General features: G+C 34.5%; 1 protein-coding gene and 3 non-coding genes across 4 annotated transcripts; all 4 read right to left on the minus strand.

Moving 5' to 3' along the window:
• Window positions 1-1,163: 1,163 nt before the first annotated feature.
• Window positions 1,164-9,978, minus strand: Phm (Peptidylglycine-alpha-hydroxylating monooxygenase). Its single transcript, XM_073090405.1, has 9 exons — window positions 9,618-9,978; window positions 6,477-6,534; window positions 5,653-5,740; window positions 5,282-5,357; window positions 4,454-4,580; window positions 3,718-3,766; window positions 2,933-3,078; window positions 2,208-2,397; window positions 1,164-1,774 (listed from the first exon to the last, which is right to left on the minus strand). The coding sequence occupies exons 1-9, from the start codon at window positions 9,723-9,725 to the stop codon at window positions 1,597-1,599; spliced, it is 1,020 nt and encodes a 339-aa protein (XP_072946506.1). The 5' UTR covers window positions 9,726-9,978; the 3' UTR covers window positions 1,164-1,596.
• A 9,904-nt stretch (window positions 9,979-19,882) lies between these two features.
• Window positions 19,883-19,955, minus strand: TRNAV-AAC (transfer RNA valine (anticodon AAC)). Its single transcript has one exon. It is a non-coding gene; the product is annotated as a tRNA-Val (tRNA).
• A 74-nt stretch (window positions 19,956-20,029) lies between these two features.
• On the minus strand, window positions 20,030-20,102 carry TRNAV-AAC (transfer RNA valine (anticodon AAC)). Its single transcript has one exon. It is a non-coding gene; the product is annotated as a tRNA-Val (tRNA).
• An 81-nt stretch (window positions 20,103-20,183) lies between these two features.
• Window positions 20,184-20,256, minus strand: TRNAV-AAC (transfer RNA valine (anticodon AAC)). Its single transcript has one exon. It is a non-coding gene; the product is annotated as a tRNA-Val (tRNA).
• Window positions 20,257-22,960: the final 2,704 nt, after the last annotated feature.

A 22,960-nucleotide genomic window follows, 5' to 3' on the forward strand; every position in this document is an offset into this window, starting at 1 on the left:
ATGATCTTTTGAATAAATACTATAGATATGGTTGATTGGTACAATCGCTGTCTTTACAGCTAGTAAAGTACATGCATAAGTTTTCAGTCAAATTTTCAATGTTAAGTGATATTTTTCACTTCATTTTTTATTTTATGTTATGATATTGTTATTAGAATATAATAAAAAAAAAACATTTGCAAACATACATAAATATTGAACTTAAATATATAAGAGTACATTACCATTTAAACGAATAAAAATATGTATAAATAATAAATCAGATCATAAAATGTGAGTAAATTGTGGAAGTATTCTGTATACTACCAACAAAATAAAGTAGGAATGTTTAATTGGAATGATTTAATTAATTAAATATATTGTCAGCAGATCGTAATCATTAGATCTCTTTTTACATATTCATATCAAAACTGATATACTATTTATTAAAATATGAATTTGTTACAATAAAATTAGCCTAAGTCGATAAAAGAAAGAAAATCACTTTTAAATTTAGTTTTGATTTAGTGTTTCTGACTAGAATTATAGATATTATATTTTTTTAAGATAATTTCGGAAATATATTAATTTGGAGATTAATTCGACAATTGTTATACTTAAGCAATTTTAGTCGAAAGACAAGTAGATAAAATAATAAATCTATACTACATATTATTATTAATGGGTATAATAATAAAACATGTACAGGTAAGAAAATTTCATGTTAGTCAAACTGATATTAGCCATTTTATATAATGTATAATCAAAATTATACAAAATATAAATAACGTAACAATTTGTATTGAAATCTTAATATAGAAAAAAAAACATTTGTGAAGATTTACAACCTACATTATGTTAATACTGATCTTGTAAATAATCTCAAGTCATAATTTGGAATATGAGATATACAATTTGCAAGCATTTCTGTAGTAATTTAAAATATTACCTATATATTATTCTTACTTTTTATCCACATAGAAAGCTTTTAACATGCATAGATTTTAAAATTGACATAAATGTCATTAGATAGTCGAAATATGATTTCGGTCTTGTAAAAATATTATAATACATATTTTTTTCACTTCTTAGAACCCTGCATACAATATGCAGCAATACTGAGTATAGATATTTTAATAAAAGTACAGAAAATAAAATCTACGACCTACACACCTATATTACATACCTATATTGATAAAATTTGTAAAGATCGAAGTTTATAATTTATTTGAAAAAACGCGCCAAATTCTATATCGGCGCAATATGATCATTCATATCCATAATGCATTTGAATGAGCTAACAGTTTCAGCCATAGTTTAAGCTTATACTCTATTTCTGATATTGTCAATGTAGTTATTGAAGAATTAAGTTGTTTTATTAATCAATTATTAAATATTTTTAAAAATAATTTAATTATATTCAATATTGTGTTGTTAGTCTTGTAAAAATAACGAATAAAATCGTTTGTTGCCCGGCAAAAAAATATTAATTTAATTTTTTTGCCCAAAAGCATTTTTAGCCGTTTTATTTAAATTCCTATCATGTAATGCAATATTAAAAATAGCCAAGTAGTTTTCATTCAACATCCATAATAAATTAATGCTACCTCTATGTTTTCATACATCGTTGGTGTCACGGCGTTCAAGATCCGGTATGCGGTTGAAGTTCTCCGGCGCGCGGTTCCAGTAGTAGTAGGGCGGTCCAGCGGAGAAGCAGTACTTCTGTTTGAGCGGAGTGTCGTTCTGCACCCAGTACATGAGGTAGAAGTTGCACATTTCATCCCTGTTTGTTGCCCTGGAAGTGTGAAATATTTCTCTTTAGCGTTAATAGTTACGTAGTTCTTATGTATGCACTTATGTATGCCCTACAAATTCACAAGATATAGTTGGTCGATTTTAATGCATAGCTTATTCCGCTATTGGTTACAGTTCTCGTACACGGAACACGAGGCATTCCGTACGAATTCTATTCGTACTTTATTTATACAATGTAGCTAAGTTTTCCTTCCATGAAGCATCTGCATTGACCGGCACGCGGGGTATTCCTTAGTTATTAATACCTACAAATATTTAGAGCGAGGCTGATGCGCACGTTGCCTTGAGGCACATGAGGCATTCCAAACAATAACCCTATGTACCTAGTCTGGACAACGGTGTTATGTATTTTTCTGAAATATGATCAATTAATTCACTGAAACACAAGGCATTACACACTAGTCCCGACGTACCCGATCTTGACGATGTACTCGTGCGTGTTGTTCATGGTGCAGCGCGCGGCCAGCACGTCGTGGCGGCGGATGGGCGCGGGGTCCGCCACGGGGTAGAACATCTGCGGCATCTGCGGGTCCTTGCGGCCCAGCAGCCGCCACTCGTCGCCGTTCTCGTTGCGGCGGACCACGTAGCCGGTTACCAGTTGACCTGGGATAGGGTTGGCAGTTATTAGGGCTGGGGTAGCGTTGAGATTCTTAGTCATTAAAAAAAATTAACAGATATTTACACGCGTTATAGCTTAGTATTCAGAGGTAGCAACGCTTATGTGACTAACTGCAGTAAATACTCTAAATTTTTTCTGGACTTCATTACAGATGGCAATGTATGGCACTTACCATACTTACCATATGTGGACTACATGTTTCCTTTGCTATACATATTTTTTATAAAGATTTTATGTAAGTTCTATATAGTGCACAAATTCGTGCATCATCGCTAGGCAATCATTTGGTATTACAAAATGTCCGAAAAGTGTTACAAATTAGCAGAAAACTACAATAGGGCCTTATTTATAATAGAAGGAAATAGATGGTTTTATGTGACAAAATTAAGTATGTAAAAATTATACCACAAAAAAGTTAAGCGTTATTTTTGCTACAAATATTTAATATAACTTATCTATTTATAATATGGAGTTGAATAATTTTTAACATGTACTTTGTAAACAAATTAAGATAATTACCAAGTGAATGCGTGTGAGTACGGAACGCGAACGGATGTATGACTTTGTTCTCTTCCATTGTGCACGCTGTCTCCATGTGCTCGATGTAGTGGGGAGCGATGGCGCCACTGGTCCCCAGTAAGAGCACGCCGGCTTGACGGGGCATACTGGAACATTGAATAATAATATAATATATTTTTGGAATAAGTAGTGTTAAGCGCTGCTATGTTATGTTTTGAGGAATGATAAGGGAAAATACTACATTATCCGAGGAATTCCAGCTTAGTTGTCACGGATAACGGCGCATCTGTGGATGACCCCGGGTAGGAATCTAATCGTATCTGGGGTTGATTACACATATCTATGGGAGGTAGTAGAAAACTGACAAAAGAATGTAATATTATTTGTAGTAAATAATATAAGGGTAGAGAGTAACTAAGATTTACTTATATCTTTTAGATTTTTTCTCATGTGTAATAAGTGCACTCTTTTCATTTTTAATTGTACTTCGTTTGCTATTAAATTTATATTTTATGTCTGTTGCAAAATCTGTAAATGTTGCGCACGCCTATAATTGGCATGCACACATGTCTAATACCAATAGTGTAACACTTAAAGAAATAATTGTGTGTACTGCTGTTGTCGTGCAAATAAATACATAAATAAAAAGTACGAATACGAATGTATCAAAAAATTTTGAAAACTACATCTGAAAACAAAGTAAAATCATCTACATCTATCTGTTTAAACAATTATAATTAACTAATTAATATATCCACAAACAATAAAGTGTAAGTTATACTCACGGTTGTTTGGTGTACTTGAGGAAAACGCCAGAATTGTCAGTTTTGCCAGCTGAAAGAAGCAAGAACAACTATGTATATGTATAGGAATTTTTAAACTAGATACAAACAAACTTTATGTGAACATAAAACCGGTTTTAAAAGGAAACTACACATATTGTGAAGGTTTCACAAAAAAAAAAAATGAATTTGTCACTATCTCTTAATGTGAATGTCGAACTGATAAAACCTTCACGGGCAATAATAATCGATTTTCTAGAGCCCGCATATATCTCCCACTACCGAACAAGTACTTTGTGCATTATTCTGTTTTTTTTTTTTAACTTACAGTCCATCTAAATATAGCATAGACATTGTAGATTATATTTGTTTTAATCCTCTACTCGGCCTTTCTACTAATTTTACTGTTTTCTTATTATTCTCATTTAATCATTTAATCAACTCTTGTATTACTACTACCCAAAAACATAAAACAAGAAAGGGAACTCTACACTATTAGATGATGGGCATTATGTCCCCAAAGTGTGATCGCTGTAGGTTAAAATTCCCATTAACTCATATACAGAGAGAATAATATGTGTATGTCAAGTGCTCACACAATGCGTATGTCTGTGTTTGTGCGTGCTTACATGCGGGCGTGTGTGGTTGAACTCGCTTGTAATGTGTACGTGCACGTGTGCGTACAATCAAGATGGAAAGATAGAGGGTTATATCTCATTTCAAGTATTAGTATACTAACGTGGGAATTTCATCATATAGTGCACTTGTAACACCAAGTACTTGATCGGCGAGTCCCGGCCGATGAGGAACCCGACGTTCTCCGGCAGATCGAAGCTGGGTGCGTCACGGGCCCACGCGTATACTATCTGAAAGAAACAGTCTTATATACTTCACTTGGTTCATCATCATCAACCTATTATTGTCTCATTGCTGGGCACGGGTCTCCTCTAAGAATGAGAAGGATTAGGCCATAGTCCCCCGCGCAGGCAAATTGCGTTTTGATACTTCACACATCTTTGTTTTTTTATATTAATCTCGCAGGTGTGCAGGTTACCTCACGATGTTTTTCCTTCACCAATCTAGCAAGTGATAATTTGAAATCGAGGTGAAACAGAGGTGCGTGCCTGGGATTTGAACCTCGGATCCCACGATCGAGAGGCCCAGTTTCTTAACCGCTAGGCTATTACTGCTGACTTGGTTTTTGTATACTATATTTGCAAATAAGGCTATGAGCAGAAACATATTGTATGTGTGCGCATGAAACACTAAATCATTTTTTTTTATTCGCACCACCTCCTTGCTAGAATGCCCGAAAAAAGTATGTAAGTACCTACTTAGAAGGCATCAGAGAGAAAGTTAATCAATGTGCGGATGGCGTGTGGCATTTGAACGTACACCACTTTAGTGACAATAATTTTACGTTCCAAGTGGAATTCCAGTCTAAAACGGACTTTCTTGTTGGTTTTAAGCCTAGTTCGTAGAGAAACAGCGTTCATATAATCGATTTCAAGCAAATTCTGTTATTTTTAATATAACAAATCATTTATGATTGAAGAAAAATAGTTACCTGCGAACCCGAGCGGCAAGGACTCGCTGTATTGTAAACGCGATCGACTTCATTACTTTGCATTTCACCACAGCTCCTGAAATTTTAATTCAAATATAACAAATATTATTTTTTTGAGAATACCTATTCATACACAAGTGTTTATGGTGACACACTTTTATGAGGCGAGGTCGTAACACACCTGTGGCCAACCTCAGATGTTCAGATGGTCACATAAGGTGGACTGCAAGCTTGTTTGCCATTTCCATATTATAAAAAAAAATTACTTTAAACTTTATTGTAAACCTTTACAATTCTGAATTCTATGTTTTCAATTAAAATTTAATAGCCTCATACATCCAATTTTAATAATTTTAGTAAGTAAAGCATACCAAACAGATTCATTTGATCCTGGCTCTGAACAGCCATAAAGCAGCATGTGGTGAGCTGTGTGCATAGTGGCGTTAGGTTTAAATCCAACTGGAACAAAACAATCGTATGACCACACGTTCAAAAGAAAGGAAAAAGTTATACTTTTTTGATCATGTGAACTTTTTTGAGTAACATTACATATTTGTCTTTAACTTCACATTTTTGAAGTTACTCTCAAATATATATGCGTATGTGTGTTTACAAGTATGCGCGTGCACATGTGTGATTGCATGTGTGTGTATGTGAACATGTATGTGTGCATCTTCGCTTCCGCGCGCACTCACATATATGTCCGTAGTTCAACTATGTAGATCTATGCATGTAAATCTGTATGTCTATATAGACATGATTAGCCACAACCCTTTAAAGCAAAATGTAGCAGCACTAAATTGCTGTTTCGCAGTAGATAGATCGAAGGTGGTAGAACCCTTTGTGGTTCGACTCCGGCGGCACCACCGCCACACCTATTTCTACCTAATAACAGCAGTGTTAGGCGCTGCTGTGTTCTGGTTTGAAGGGTGTGGTAAGGGAGACAGACTTTTTCGAGGCGTTCCAGCTTAGTCCTCAGGAATAGCGGCGCATCTGTGGCCGACCTCAGGTAGGAATACCTAATCCTATCTGGGGTTGATTACAGATGTCCATGGGCGGCAGTAGCCACTTACCATCAGATGAACTGCATGCTCGTCTGCTACTCTTATATTATAAAAAAAAAGAAAATAAAAAAGACACCAGTGACTTATACTTACATCAAATGTTGGTATTAATTATGTTTATTTTAACATACCTATGTAGTAGTTGGTACGAGGCGAGATTCTAATTGGAGTACAAAGATATAACTCATCCTGTAACAAAAATAAAATCATTGTTAAATGTAGTGTCTTCATATGCATTCACAGGAAAACCCACTGTAATTTAATTATCAGTATCCATAGTTTTAAATATCAATAATATTATAGCTATCAACTCCTTCAATTTCCTTGAATTTGAGAGTGTAAAATAAATTGACTTTTAATAGTTTGATTTTCTTATTTGCTTTAATAACTCCACATTTATTTTAATAATATAGTTTATAGTGTATATATAACTAATAGTTTGATAAATAATATTTAACAAAAGAGAGAAAAATTAAAAACAAAAAACCTAAAAGGTATGAAACAAAACCTGATCAAAGATTCACAGAACACTATATCGTTAAAAATTGATGTGAATACCTAGTCGTAACAAGATCAATAGTTCTCAACTTTGACCTTTGAATATTATCAATGCCAATGGCATGACATGTATCAAATATTTATAAGAGGTAATTTTCTGATGTTTTGACTTAAAATAAACTTAACCCAAGATTGTTTCTAATTAATTTGTTGCTAAAGCTAATATTTCTTTATTTTTTAATGCATAAGTATTGACCTTAAAGTCGTAGTCCTAATAAATAGTCATAATATTACAATAATGAAAACCGAAGCAAAACAATTGTCTTTAATCTCAGGTAATCATATCCAACCCAAATTATAACCACTCAGATATGTTAATTATCATTCAATCATCTTTATTTATCAACATAACAATTTTGTTAAACCATTAGTGGTTGTTATTTTACAAGAAATAGCATTAAAACACATATATTAGAACAAGAAATTACTTTGTTTGCAGAACGCTTCACATTAAGTTTATGACATCATTTTATTCAGTGACGTTGTTCCACCCACCTCCCCTATTTCATAACACCCACACAGGTTACTGTTATCTTCATAAATACACTTTGTATAGATTATTGATCTGTTATAAAGTATAGTAAGATAAAAATGAAGTGTTTGGTAAATATGTGGGGTTTTATCTACATAATTGGAGATTAACTTAATATAATTGTATATTGTGCAATGTTCATATTTTCCTGCTTGATTTAGAATCAGCATATTTTTGTTCTCTCTTCCTTCTATTCACTTATCAAGATATCAAATTAAATGTTGTGGCATTCTTTGTGGTTTGAATCCAGAGTCACCACCGCCACCTACCTTCCCTGATTACCTATGTCTGTTTTATCATAGTACTGTTAATTGCTGCCATGTTCCAATTTGAAGGATGTGATAAGGGAGTCATACTTATGAGTTCCAACTTGGAGGTAGCAACAGCACCTGGGGCTGAACCCAAATGGGACTCTAATCTTATCTGGTGTTGATTACAGTTTTTTCATGGGCGGCAGTAGGCATTTACCATTAGATGGACTATATGGTCATTTGCTGCTTCTCTATTATAAAAAAAGTTTGGTAAGATCTGAAAATTATGTAGTCATAAATAAGAAATGAGAATAGTCACTGAGATGGTCATAAGCTTGAGAAGGTCACAGTTCATACCCTCTGGTAGATGAACATACCAACTTCAAACTCAGTCAAGGCAATGAGACATCTTTACAATGTGATGCCTCTCATGGAAGATAACAATACAATCTCTACCTTTTGTCTCTAGTTTGTCACAAGACACCATATTATTACTAAGCCGGTGCATAGCTCCGTCAAACAATTTTGTGAATAAAATAGAAAAGTTAGAAACAAATAGTAAATAATTAACATATTTACATTAAAAAATAGTAAAAAATATATATGAATTAGTTGCGATATGTAAAAATTAAGGTAAGTGCAGCAAATACTTGGATAAAATATAATATTTGTTAAGTTACTTTATAAGGTAAAGTAACAAGTGCATTTTATAATTATGCATTTATATAAAAAAACAACAATAAAATGGTACTTATATATTTTTACAAAATAAAGGGATACTAAATTAATTTTTAATGTATTAAATAATTCAAAATACTTTTTTTATTGTCAACAGTCCACTATAAATAACAGAATGCTGTATGATGTACAAACTCATTCGGCTCAATTATTAAGGCATAGCCTATGTATAAAATTGTATTTCATATTGTAGTACAGAATCAATGAAGCATTTATGTTACTAATTTAATATTACTAAGCATTTTATTATACATGGATAATTGAAAACATGAAAGGATTTGTTATCACCTTGCAATATTTCATGCAAAGCATACAAACCATAGCCAATTCCATTAGTCTCAGATAAGAAGTAAACATTAAAAATAAATTACTTACATAAAGAAGTAAATTTCACACCATTACCACCAGAACACAGCAGTGCTTGATACTCTTACTATAAGTTACAAATAAGTGTAACAATATTTTTTTTTTGTTGATGAGGGGGAAACCTTCAAAAGGTACCCAGTGTCGTGGGAGCGACACGGGGTTATGTGGGATTTTTACCACACTGAAACCCCCCGGTGGCCATTCTCAGCGCTGCAAAGAGGACTCCGGGATCTCCAACAGAATGCAACCGGAGTCCTCTGAACGTGTTGCCTCATCAGGCTCCGCCCAGGTGAGCCGAGGCATTCTCCAAACCGTCTGGAGTTTACAACTGTATGCGACCACACATACCGTCGTCCTTCCCGGGATCACATGCTGGACGATTCGAGCTGAGCGAGCAGGGATACCATAGCCCATAGGGCTAGGGATCAGAATAGTCTGATCCCTATACTATAAGGGTTACATTTATTTATTTAGGGTGTAGCACCTTTTAAAACTATTAAACTATATTTGTACATTTTTCAAGTAAAACTTCTTTGGTATCACTCTTTAGCATTAAAAAAACTGACAATAATTAAATTATTATCTCAAATTTTATGTCTTTTAGTACATACTTATTTGCATAATGTTAAATATTATTTTATATCTATGAAACAAAAATATATTAATTTATTGTCCATCGATCTAACAGTAATACTAATTTTAAAGATATTAAAATAGCATTATTATTTTTTATGAAGGTGACGGCATTTTCAAATGATGGTTAAAGACCAGGTGACCTTTGCGATCGTAATTATTATTGAACTTAAAAGGTAAATTAAAACACTTACCCGATGCGGCCAAACATTAGGCATTAAGAAATCATACGTATCGACTTCGTAAGCAAATGTGGTGCCAGATATAGCAAGAAGAATAATAACAGAAGAACACAAATTCATGATTTTAATTTCCAGTCACAGATCAGTATCGAAATCGTACGTTTAATGCTCGGTAGTTCCCGCGAACTATCACCAATTCACCGCTATGACGCGTATTTTCCGAGCGATAATTATTTCACTAAACTCACGACACTGTTTGAACAGTATTACATGAGATACGAATGAAGCGACAAGTGTTTATATTATTTTGAGAAACGTATGTACTTAGGTGCTCGATGGATCGATACTTCACTTCGAACGTCATAGCTTTGAGTTGTCAGCGTAGAATTTTTTCCCGATATTACGAAAAATGCTTATCTTTTTTAATATGTTTATATTAATCAAAAACAATAATATTATAAGTTTTTCAAAAGATGTAAGTAGCGACTTGAACATTAAATAAATGAATTTAATAAAAATAAATAATTATTAAATATTTTATACTTAATAATTACACAATTCATAATATTTGACGATTTATGTCGAAAGGCTAACTATACAAGTATATTTTCACAAAGTAATGAAAACAAATAACGTCATGTGAGTGGTAAATATACGGGGAAAGTTGCAAATAAGGCGGGTATTACTTTCGTCCAGAAACTGCGATTAAGAAGAATGTACGCAAATAAATACTAATATTTGGTGCGTGAATTATTATAATACGCAATTATGTATCTGAATTAAGTATTTATTTTGTATATTAAAGGGAATTGTTTATTTTTTAACAAATTTATAATGACAACTGACACTACGTTATCTTTATAAACAGTACGCTAGATGGCAGTAATTTCATTAATCTATGTTTGTGCGGTTGTAAAAGATGGCGCGCAATTTTAAATGATTGGTGCGACAATGAAAGTTGCCTAAACTGTATTTTTCATTTGTTTTCATTATATACATTTTAATAGTATAATAAAGAGCTGTTTAAACCACATACAATGTATACCATGTAAATATATTGTATTATTATGTTTAGATAGAAGATCAGACTCTTCAAAATGATCGTCGATATTTTAATAGGTAACTAGGATTTACTTATCTTTATTTACGAATTAAAATAAATATCTGCGTCCGTACGCTGAGTACTTCACAATTTGGAATTGAAAAAAACTCCATTACGCTGTTCGAATAGGTTTTTTTATTTACGCCCGCCTAACTGCTAGTCCGCTGTGAAGTTGTTGCGAACAGGTGTAGTTATACAATTTGCTATGGCGACGCGTTTCATTTCTATATTCAGAGTGGTCTAGCAGTTTTACGCGGACTATACCAGCACACACTACGACAAAGTTTGACGACTATTTGTAGGTACAAAGGTAGGTACCTTTTTTTTACGTGGGGAAACCCTCATGGGTTCCTCCCTGCCGCGGGGGCAGCTTGGAGGATATGCCGGACTCTTACTGGCTAAAACCCCACGGTGTTTCTCTGGGCGCCCTTTGCAGGGACTGCGGGTACGCTATAGCATTCGTCCGCGGTCCCGGCGGCGTTTGCCCACAGCAGGGCTCTTCTCCTTTAGGGATGGAGTTGGAGTTTACTCCATCCGCTCATCTTTGAGGTGCACGCGGGAACACCGCGCGCGCCACCCGTAGGACACCCCCGTGTCCTATGCCATGCCTCCGTTATGGGGGTAGGAGATGGGCGTGGGGAACTCTTCTCCTACGCCCGGATTTTCGGTTGCCGTAGCCTACCCGGTGGTAGAGTTAGTGCATACCGAGCCCGCCCGGGGTTCTCCCGATTGGGAGAAACTCCTCGTGCAGGCGTTTTGCCTTGCACTTGGGGGGTGAGCCGCTCTTAGTCTGGACCCTCCCCACCAAGCCTATCCGTATGGATATTCCTACAGGCAAAGCCTTGGGGATCATAGGGCCACGCAAGCCCCTCCACCGCGACAAGGTGGCATCTCCTCGGAGGGGAAAGCTGGGTACCTAATGTAACCTAGACCGATTGCTTTGCAACGCCATCACCCGAGCGGTTCCGGATAGATACCTACTTTTCCTTTATTTACTTACCTATTTTTATGTAAATAAGTAGGTAGTCAGGGTTTTATTTACGCTACTGTAAAAAAAACCTACGCGTTGGTGGCGTAATGGAAGTATCATGTAGTAATAACGTTATCCTGTCAAGTCTAAAAACTACTTACAGTGTTGCCCTCTGAAAAATTCCATTTCCTTAGCTAAATAAATTGGCCGAAGCTGGCGTTTCTCTGAGAAAGTTAGCTTTTACTATGTATACACTTAGAATTTTTGAAAGTGCAGACGAAATGGTGCCGAATTTAAAATGAGCGCTGCCAGGGAGATGGAATGCAAACTTTTGTGAACCTACATTTCTACTATTATAAAATTCACGAAGGTTTCAAACAAACTCGGCTTGTATCTAGCGAAATTACAGAGAACTCCTTTACAATAGTGTATTTCTGCGGTTGAGAAGTGGAGCGATGTTTTCTTCATAAATAAGTACCTACTATTTATAGACATAAAAGAAGAAAAGACATCAATGAGATTCTTCTTACGTCCTCCTCAGTTAATAGTGATTAAGCTCTTAAGGTATCATGTTTGTCTTTTTGATAATAAAATTAATCATATTAAATTTGTAAATGTTATATTTTATAACAAGAATTATTTAGAACGAATAAAGCTAAAGAAATAAAAAATCTAATATTTTTTATAAACATTGAAGTAACAAATGAATAGTGCAGTTCACCTGATTGTGGCTAATGCCACCCATCTGAAATCAGCACCAGATAAGATGAGGTTCCCATTTGAGGTTGGGCTCCAGCGCCTTGCTATCCCTGAGGACCTAGTTGGAAACTTGGTACTACACCGTTGTGGTACAGAGCAGCGCTTAACACTGCTGTTATTAAGAAGAAATAAATATGGTGATGACTCCTTCGGAGTCGGACCATGAAGAGTCTGGTAAAACTCACTTCGTAGGACAATCAGGCATGCTTGTTTTTTACCTAAAGCCTTTAAAAAAGAAAAAAAGCTATAGAGGTTTCTATCTAATAGGTAAAATAACGGTATGTAGGCAGTAAAAATGTGTCGCTTTGTCATCCCCTAATTTTAATGAAACAGTTTCGAGTTTTTCACAGAGCTACGCGTCCGCAGATTTTTATTGCAAACGTGATTCGCCTGTGATCAATAAAAAAGTATTCGTTCCAAAAATCCTTTTTGAGTGAAACGAGTTGTCGCTTTTCGCTTTGAATGGATTTCGAAAAATCAAATGATTGTACGGGCTTGTGGTTAGGACGAATACCAGGTACCGTGTATGTTGTTACGGCTATAAATTATATCCATTTCAAATTGTAGCTGCTTTATGTTTATTTGTACGTTTAAGTAGAGAGTACAGAAATGGTCTCCATTTCATTATGGTAACAATTGTAGAATCTACTCTTAAATTTTCATTATTTTTCCGCTTCAAATCCTACATTTACTATTGAAGCAGCATTGTCACACATGTCACGTAGCCAGCCGTGTATCGGACGATGCGTCGAGGTGCCCGTAAAATGTTTGTATTTTACGTTGACTTGAATTTACGTGACTCTTCATCGGGTTTATGGGTCGGGTCACGTGGTGTAAGAGTGGTGTTAGGATAGGCATCGATGATAAATCATTGTTTAGATATTTAACATTATATTAAGGGTATAATTCTATGAGAGAATATAGTAAAGGTTTTAGAACTAGGTTGTAGAGCCCTTTATACGACTGCTATGAATTAAAGGAGGTACATAATTTTGGTGGCACCACCACCTATAACTATTTCTGCTTAAAAACAATAGTGTTGAGCGCTCCTGTGTTCTAGTTTGAAGAGTATGGTTACGTCTCTATTTTACCGTGCGTGCCACAAAGATTGCACAACACATGTATCTCTACGCATAGAGGATGCAAACTTAGGAGTTTAATTTAACGGACGCCAGTAATCTACTCAGTAACTAACAAGTGAACTCCGTTTGCTACTTTGATTTTATCAAGGGATCATTATAGCCAGGCATCATAAAGAAAATTAATATAGCATACATATAGACACACACATCGATTATTAATAACTTTATAATAATTTGTGTACGTACTACGAAGGTCTGTAGGTAACCGTGGCAACGTTACAAGGATATGTAACAATGCAATGCTTTGTGCGGACCGTTTAGTTAGATTGTTTGAAAATACCTTTGTCACTCGGTACTTTGTAGTTTGTAGCGCAGTGTAACGAGCAGAAAATTGTTGGTCTGTTTACTTAAAAAATGATTAGCTTAGTTGCAAAACTTGAAAATAATTCAGTGTTCTCTGGAGGAAATGGTTCAGCTAAATCTGTGCACTTAATTAAGAAATGTGAGATAATATTTGAAAGTTATAGAATAGGTACATATATGCGTAACACACTTATACAAATAGATAATATATAGGTATATAACGAATCGCCAGATTGTAACATGAACAAGTATTTTGCCCCAAAACAAAATGCCGACATGGTAATTTAAATGTACAATGATAACGTACAAATGAATGGCAGTCTCTAAGCTGAGCTCTAAGTTAAAACGCTTCATGCAAATAAGTAAAGTCTCTTACCACACTTTACAAATTGGAATATAGCAGCGTTACACTACTCGTATTATAAGGTAGAAATAAATGTTCATGACATAGATTAGTAAAGTTACTTCGCCGCCTTGACATTGAATGAAGCCACAAATGGCTTATTATCGTAAGTTCTTTTTTTGAATTCTTGACAAATAAAACATTTTTATAGAAAATTTACGAATAAATAACTAATACTGCGTAATTTACATGAATTTACATAATAAATAAATAATTATTTCAAATGTTTTAGGTATATTTTAGCACGGAGACGTGGCAAAACTTTTTTACGCAACTATTTCAATTCTCAAAACTGGGTACAGTTTCTAGTTAGGAGTGAGTAATCTTTACTAATCTATGGTTCATGCCTATATTATCACATAACTTCAGATGAACTCAATGCCTAATACATATAACATATTATGTTTCGTAGATACATAGATCATTACTAATAATTAACTCAAGTAAGTTCAAGATGTTCCATTTAACAAAGCATAACTTAAGGAATTTGGGATAATTGTATTGCTAAGTTATGTAGTAATTAAGATGCGTGGAGCACGGTATGTTAAGTTAGCGTTAAGTTATCACAATTATAATGTGACTTGTAGACTCGTGACGTTGATAAGGATCTCGTGTATTTCCTCATATTATTTAGATGTATGCGTAAAACTAATTTATCATGATTTTAGACTAAAATTATTGCGGAATTGAGAGATTTTGTTATGTAACGGGTACTCACGATAATTTATCATGTAAAAGTGGTAGATCATTTCGTGGTCTTAACGTTGCGGTTAGGAAGAAACGCTTCATGGATATTCCAACTTTGTGCTTAATGGTAGTAATATGGTCTCAGATAGGCCGTGCTTAAGTAGAACATCAACTCTACTTCGGGTTGATTACTGAGATACTCTTTCGTTGTGAAAACGATTTATGCCGCTCGGTCGAAATATCGACAATATAGAAATTAAAACCGCGTGTTATGAGTAGGTAGCCATTATATGCATATTACAATAATACCTATCTAGTCATTGAAATAGTTATTTATCAGGGAAATTACCGTTATTCTTCGTGTAAATGAAATATTTAATTGGATTCGTAAGAGCTTAGTTGACCATAAAATTACAACCAGAATATTTATCTACCTTAATACCAATGAGGACCTAAGTGTTTATTTATAGCTGCTAGAAGGTTTGTTCTAGTGTGAAGTCAATTCAGCATTGTTGTTACAGTTGTGTTCTACTTTAGAATGTGAAAAGCTGAATAGAGTTGCACATAAGGCGTACGAACTTAGTTCCTATTCCCACGCAACCAACACCATGACACCACAACGTGAATGTGTGAATGCAGATTTGTGTAGAGGTGAGTAGTATTATTTACATTTAGCCAGTGAAGTCAACAATGTGAACGGTACTGACTACATATCAACCACAACACAATTACAAACTACATAGCATTACAGAACAGATACATACCTACTCTTCAGCAAATACGCGTTTTTGTTTGTACTCGTAGTTACCAAAACCCAACAAGGTAACTAAAGCTTGAAAACATTTTTATGTGTGATTATATTATGTGTGAATAGGTATAGGTGTTTTTTTGTATGTGTGAAGTACTTGTGAACTTCATTCACAGGTTGTTTGATGTTGGTTATATTGTCATGTGAAGCAGTAGGTACCTTAGGTTGTATTATGAAATGCCTTATTGTGTACATTAATGAACAATCGCTTTGTGCGCTGTACGACGTCATTTTGTATAGTTGTTGTATTCCGGGAATAAATTCAATTTCAAATGGCGTTTATTTAGAATCAACTCATAAACAACTTGGGAAGGTGTTGCACTGTGGACAAGAAGCAGCACAAACAAAAGTCCAAACGTATGATTTTAATCTAAACAAGAACTTAAGTATTAGCAATATCGAATCTATATTCATAACTATACAATTAAACACATCTTTTTTTTTTTATAGAATAGGAGTAGCAGACGAGCGTGCAGTCCACCTGATGGTAAGTGGCTACTGCCGCCCATGGACATCTGTAATCAACCCCAGATAGGTTTAGCTATTCCTACCTAAGGTCGGCCACAGATGCGCCGCTACCCCTGAGGACTAAGCTGGAACGCCTCGGAAAAGTCTGTCTCCCTTACCACACCCTTCAAACCGGAACACAGCAGCGCCTAACACTGCTGTTATTAGGTAGAAATAGGTGTGGCGGTGGTGCCGCCGGAGCTGAACCATAAAGGGTTCTACCACCTTCAAGTCTCTACGTATTTTATAGTTTTTAAACCGACATTCGTTTTAAAATTGAAATACCTGTTTTTGTTACGTACCTACTCGTATACGTGTAAGTATATACCTAGAAGTAAGGTTTTGGTTGGATATAAAATGAAAGCAAACGTAAAACTTTACTTTTCTACGGCTAAGAAATGTAGTGGTTCTAAGTTACAAGGGATCAGCGTAAGCGTTAATTCACAATGAAAGTGAAACGTCTTTTTAATAAAACGTGTTAAAAAGACATACATTGCACATGTGGGATTTGTGAGGGTTCATTTAAGAATTTCATGTGTGCTATCAGTATCCTCGCTGTCTCATAAGTCTGTATAAGGCAGTCAGTAATATATACAATATATCATCCTTATTATACGAATTTATTCAGAAGCGTAATATAATAATTTTATTATTTAAATTTCTCTGGGCTCTGTAACGAACACAGAATCGGTTGTCAAATCTGTTTGAAAACCATGTGCTAGGGATCGTCTTCCGTTCATCACTTTTCATTACATAACTACATATATTTTTTGATTTTACCGGTTCTTATAACTTGTACCAAACGCAATACCACCCCTGGCTGTGAAGTCGGACGGTAAAAATCAAAATACCGGTACAAAATATCTGTAAGTTGCAACCGTTGCACCCCTATGAGATTTTACGATAGGCGGGCAATTCTTTTTTATCCGTAAGGGAAACAGCACTAGGGGATGTGGGCTTGCTGATATGAAATTCAGTTGAGCATGTTTGTGTGTAATACGAATTATTTTTATTAGTGGAATCATGGGAAAATGTTAGTGTATTTTTAAGTGAAACGGAAAATATTACAACAACGTGCCTATAATAAAAGATAAATGTGTGCATGAATTTATGGTTGTGTTTACTTTGATTCGATGCATTGATGTGCTCCTAGTACAATTTTAATTTCTTTTAACTGCTTTTTTAGTCTCACATGTACCTACTCGTATCGATTCAACTAATAAAGTAAATATGTATCTCAACAAATCTAGGAGCAATATGATCAATTTTATATTAGCCCTTATTGTACCAGTTTTAAACTTTGTAAAACTGATTAAGTACATGATAATACAATAATTTGGTATCATCGAGATGATCTGATAAAGGAAGGATAATAACATTTCAATGGCTACAAATAAAGCACTCATTGGAGACATTAAATTAAAACTTTCTAAGCCTACTCATCGCATCATTTTAATAACTTTACATAATCACTGTGCTTCCTTATCATTCACCTTTATGTCTTACATGGAAAACATTTAAGTAGAAGTTACGACGCTGGCGGAAAACAAGCGTTTACACAATCAAAAGATCGTTATCCCGTTTTTACGACCACAGAATGTAAGCGTGAGAACTTGAAATTTCAAAAAAAGTCTATTTAAAAAGCCTTTTCACCAGGTAGGTACTGTAGGAAACTTGATATGTCACCCTTTTAAGGTAATGTATTTTCGTATCGCAATGCAAAACTATTATTTGTCACGCAAGGTCGTTCATTCTGAAGATAGCATGGCATGCCACAGATTAAAAAACTCCGTTCACGAATTCTGTCTGGCTTAATTAGCTGTCACTTTCCGCGAAAGGTATTGTTAGGCTGTGGTCAGGGAGACAGACTTTTAAAACGTGTTGGGGACAATTTATGTGCCTTTTGCGTGTTTTATGGCTATTTTTGCCGTGAAAACATCTGTCATAGCGGCTTAACTAGTAAACAGTAGGGTCAGTAGGTTAACTGCTTTATTTGAAGGCCTTTTTACAAGTTTTTCGTGGTCATTGGCCAAAAATGTGGAAATAAGTAGGCACTTATCAGTTCTTCAGACGCTAATGGCGTTAAGACATGTGAGATAAAAACGTATTAGAAATTTATTAATGAAATTCAGATAGCAAGGGTAATGCAGTCCACTCGATAATAAATGCTTACGTCTCCCTTTAGACTTTAGTCAACCACAAATAAAAAGTTATTCCTACTTGAGGTCGCTTGGCGGATGCGTAATGAATCTGGAGTACCTACCTACTAAGTCAGAATGTCTCGTGTTTTGATGAACTACTTCCTTTAAACCTGAACAAAGCTTTTATCACTAGATACTGTTATACGTAATATAAAGGTAACAGGCATTTACTTTTTTTTATTGTTTAACCTAACGATAAGGCAGACGTGCTACCTGATGGAAAGTAGTCAACGCCGCCCATGGACACTTGCAACACCAGAGGGTTTGCCAATGCACCGTCGGCTTTGTATGAGAGCTCTTTTTGCACCTTTTTTAAAGAGCCTCATGTCATAGATAAACATAACATAGTCGTAACCTAGATAAACATAGTCGGAGCCTTTTTTATTTAATTAGTCTCATTTTTCCTCCATTTATACCAATATTTAAGTACTAAAAAGTATATATTTTTGTACATGATAATCGACGGAGCGTGTCGTTTTCAAAGTTTAGAAACGCACAATATGGAAGATCCAGCGATGCGGAAGGGTCCGGCTGGCTAGAGGGGTCGCGATAAATGAATACAATTGTTATTTTGCGATATTTAGCTCACAGTTTGGTGGTAGAACTTTTTGTTGTTTCACTGTTATTATAGCACTGTATTTTAAGGTAAGGTAGAGTACTTATATGAAAAAGATAAGTCCTATAAGATAAGGGTAGCAACGATTCTTATTCAATAAAAGTAGAGGCTCTTGTCGGTTAAAAAATTGTAAAATCCCTCGTAGTTTTACTGTCATTTATTTTTCTGCTTTATAATAGGTTAGCCATAGTGTTAAGCGTTGTTCGCATTGCATTCGGTTTCGGTTGCATTCGGTCGCATTCGGTTTGAAGGATGTGGTATTGGAGAAACTTATATAAAACATCCCATCTTAGTTCTCATCTTAGCAGTAACGCGTCCGCGACCTAGTCTGGGACCAAACCTATTCGAGGTTAATTATAAAAGAGTATGAGCGACAATGACCAGTTGACATTGCGTGAACTGCGTATTAGTTTGCTGTTTTATATAAAAACAAAACCGATGATGAAAGGGACAGAGTTCAAAACTGAACACCTATATATAGCGCTTTGAAAAACAGTGCTGATGAAATGAGAAATAATAAGAAGAAATAAAGGGAACGATTGAACCGTGTAGTTAAATCAACTTGATATGAACTCATCGACGCGAAAGAGCGCTCTCGAGACTCCAGGCCACATCTAACTATGTTAGACTTTTGATATTTATTTTTAAGAAAAAGATTGAAAAAGAAGACAATTGTCAAAGAAAAAAATTGTGATGTCTCTAGAACTCGAAGATATAAATAGCTATATTTACGAAAAATCAAGAATTTTGTAATGAAAATTTAGGTTACAAAAAAAATATGTTTCCGCCCGGGATCGAACCGGGGGCCTTCTGCGTGTTAGGCAGATGTGATAACCGCTACACCACGGAAACTTGAAAGCAGATGGCATAAATTAAGGCCCGAATTAAGTTTGCCGCAACAGTTAGTGAAAGTAATTAAAAAAAAATGTTACCGCCCGGGATCGAACCGGGGGCCTTCTGCGTGTTAGGCAGATGTGATAACCGCTACACCACGGAAACTGTGAAAGACATAGCGTAAGTTAAGATCCGAATTTACTTATCGGTCAAAAATACCCAAAAAAATATAATTTTAAAAATAAATGTTTCCGCCCGGGATCGAACCGGGGGCCTTCTGCGTGTTAGGCAGATGTGATAACCGCTACACCACGGAAACTACAAGAGAGAGAGGCCGATTTTCGGGTTGGCTGCATATGGACAAACCGGTATTACCTTTAATCAAGATGGTATGTGACATTGATGTTAATTATATTACATTATTGTTATTGTAAAATTGATAAATATTTTTATAGACGGATTAATCTTGTCATACAGACTACCGATACACGCTATTGCAACATATTTTTTTTATATAAGGAGATTAAATTAATTTATGAATTTGTGATTTTTCCAATGTTAAAGGAATATAGGCAATTTATTGTCATACTTCTATCGCGGTTACAAATATTAGAATAACATTGAATAATCAATTTTCTGTTCAGTTAGTTTTTTTAATATGTTAAAAAATAATAGTCAACAAGTTCCAAATATTTTATAGTTCCATATGTTATATTTATTTTAAGGTTTAATAAAACATGTACCTACCTAATTTCTTACTAAATACTCTACGTAGCACATAAGTCGAAAATGATGTAAAACGTCTATGTAAAGTAATATTGTACTATTAAAATAACAACCAACATACAACATAGTCAATAGGTAATACTTTTAAAACAGGTCCTTTTGCTAACTCAATTCTTTTTTGTGTTTCAAAAAATGTTGAAATACACAGTCAATTTTGAAACCAATTTTACAAAAACTTTAAATGTTTAAAATAACATTGATAAACTGCATTCTTACACAATGAAACTAGGCAGTCAATACTATTTGCAGCGTCAACAGAGTGTGTAACTATAAACAAAATATACAGAATAAACAAAATGACAAACAAACAAACGTTTTAATCACGGTGTTTGTACGACAACAATACATTCGTTAGTGATGAATCGAGCCAGCCTGGTAAATCAATCATCATGCCTACTATGTATAACTGAAACAACATTTTGAACCTTATACCTATCTGTTATAAAATAGATATAACCATTTTTTTATTTTTAAATGTATTTTGTATGTATATAATCTAACTACGATTTATAGTATAATTACATATTCGGCTTAAAAGATACTAATGAAATTTAACAATTTATTGAACAAACATATAACATATTACATGTTATATCATTTTTTTAAACAGTATAATTTTGGTATGGGGTATCATGAGTTCGGTTTAAAAGATGCTTAATGCGTCCACGATTTCGCAAGCTGTCTTAACTACGAAAGGAAATGGCGAAAGATGGATATATCATACATAACATATTTTAAATAATTATTAGGTATGGCTATCTAATAAATTATCATATTTTAAAAATGGTTAAAATGCTCTATGCCTCTTTTCATTATAGTAACACGTACCTACCTTAAATGTCGTATTAAGTACTTATAAACTATATTATAGCTACAATATTTTATGTGCTGTGTTATGTGCCGCATCGATTTTGATATCACCTTAAGTTTACGACACGTGCGCTATAAACGTTGTTAAACTATAAAAACAGATAAGTTGATTCACCGCGAAAATTTGACACCGTACAATTTAATAGTTTAATGCTCCTCTTTAACGAGGGTTTTTAACGGCAAGTACCCAATGTGAGCTATTTATAACAAATATATTATTACAAATAATTAAGCCTTTATTCGTAATAGGAAAACAATTTTCTTAATTATGCAAGTTTAAAATCAAAGACGAAATAAGAGATATAAAAGAAAATTTATAAGGAAGCAGGATTATTTGAAGTTGATTACTGGTGATTAAACGCAAAAACACGCCTAGTCGGTTATCAGCCCAAGGTATATCTAAGCCAAGGATTTCGACATACTGTTTTTCTTAGAAAACAAAAAGCAGCGCTAGGATAACAGTGAGCTTTTGTTTAAGCCTTCACGTTGGCACAATTAGAAGACATTGGCTTTTTTCTCATTTTGGGAAGTGCCAACATACCCAACGTTCTTCACAGGTTCAAACTAAATGCAAATTGGCTAGCATGTAGTATCAAAATATTTGGTTTATTCTAATTCGAAGATTTTTAAAACCTCATGATGATTAAATAATAACAGTTATTACACCATATCAAATTTAAATAACTAAGTATTGCAATACTTAAGTTTGTTTGTCTCATTTCTATGTTTGTTCGGGCTAATTTGGAAAACTTGGTGGTGACAAGACCTTTGTAGTACCTTATAGGTTTGAGGTAGGTAATTTTCAATTCAACCTTTTAGACGTTATATTTGATTTATTTGTATATGACGTTCTTTAAGTAATTATTTGCACTAGTGGTACTGCAAATAATCGTATAGTCTTATCTAATGCTTAAAAGGCGCTGCCATTCATAAAATTCTTATAATAACTTCGAGTCGAATAGGAATGATTATCTATAATATTATCATCTAAATATTAGTTTGGAAGTTATAGTCCGCGTAAAACTGCTAGTGTGCTGAATCTATATTCAGAGTGGACTAGCATCATCATAATTATCTATGATATTCATCGCGTCGCCATAGCAAATTGTATGACTACACTTGCTCGCAACAACTTCAGAGCGGACTAGCAGTTTGGCGCGGACTATGTATTGATTGTATGTTATTCAGTTAAGTTATGTGTAACATTTAGTTTAGTAGTGTACATAAACTAGTTTCTTCTTAAACTACTTTCAGATGTAGTCTTCTATCTAAAAGTAACAAGGGCGTCACGGAAAAAACAACAGACCTCTAGGATTTATCGCACCACGTAAAGTTAATGGACGAAACAGGAAAAAAGTTTTTGCGGG

Source organism: Epargyreus clarus, unplaced genomic scaffold (assembly GCF_041222505.1).
Source record: "Epargyreus clarus isolate Ecla_fem2 unplaced genomic scaffold, WU_Ecla_fem_2.2 ptg000003l, whole genome shotgun sequence".
Classification (NCBI taxonomy): domain Eukaryota; kingdom Metazoa; phylum Arthropoda; class Insecta; order Lepidoptera; family Hesperiidae; genus Epargyreus; species Epargyreus clarus.

What these genes read in the sequence shown, in the direction of transcription:
- Phm (XM_073090405.1), bottom strand. Translation starts at nt 9,725, where the DNA reads ATGAATTTGTGTTCTTCTGTTATTATTCTTCTTGCTATATCTGGCACC. An exon ending in CTAATGTTTGGCCGCATCGG is followed by an intron (nt 6,535 to 9,617) that starts GTAAGTGTTTTA and finishes TTTTTGTTACAG; the next exon opens with GATGAGTTATATCTTTGTAC. An exon ending in TCGTACCAACTACTACATAG is followed by an intron (nt 5,741 to 6,476) that starts GTATGTTAAAAT and finishes GTTTTGTTCCAG; the next exon opens with TTGGATTTAAACCTAACGCC.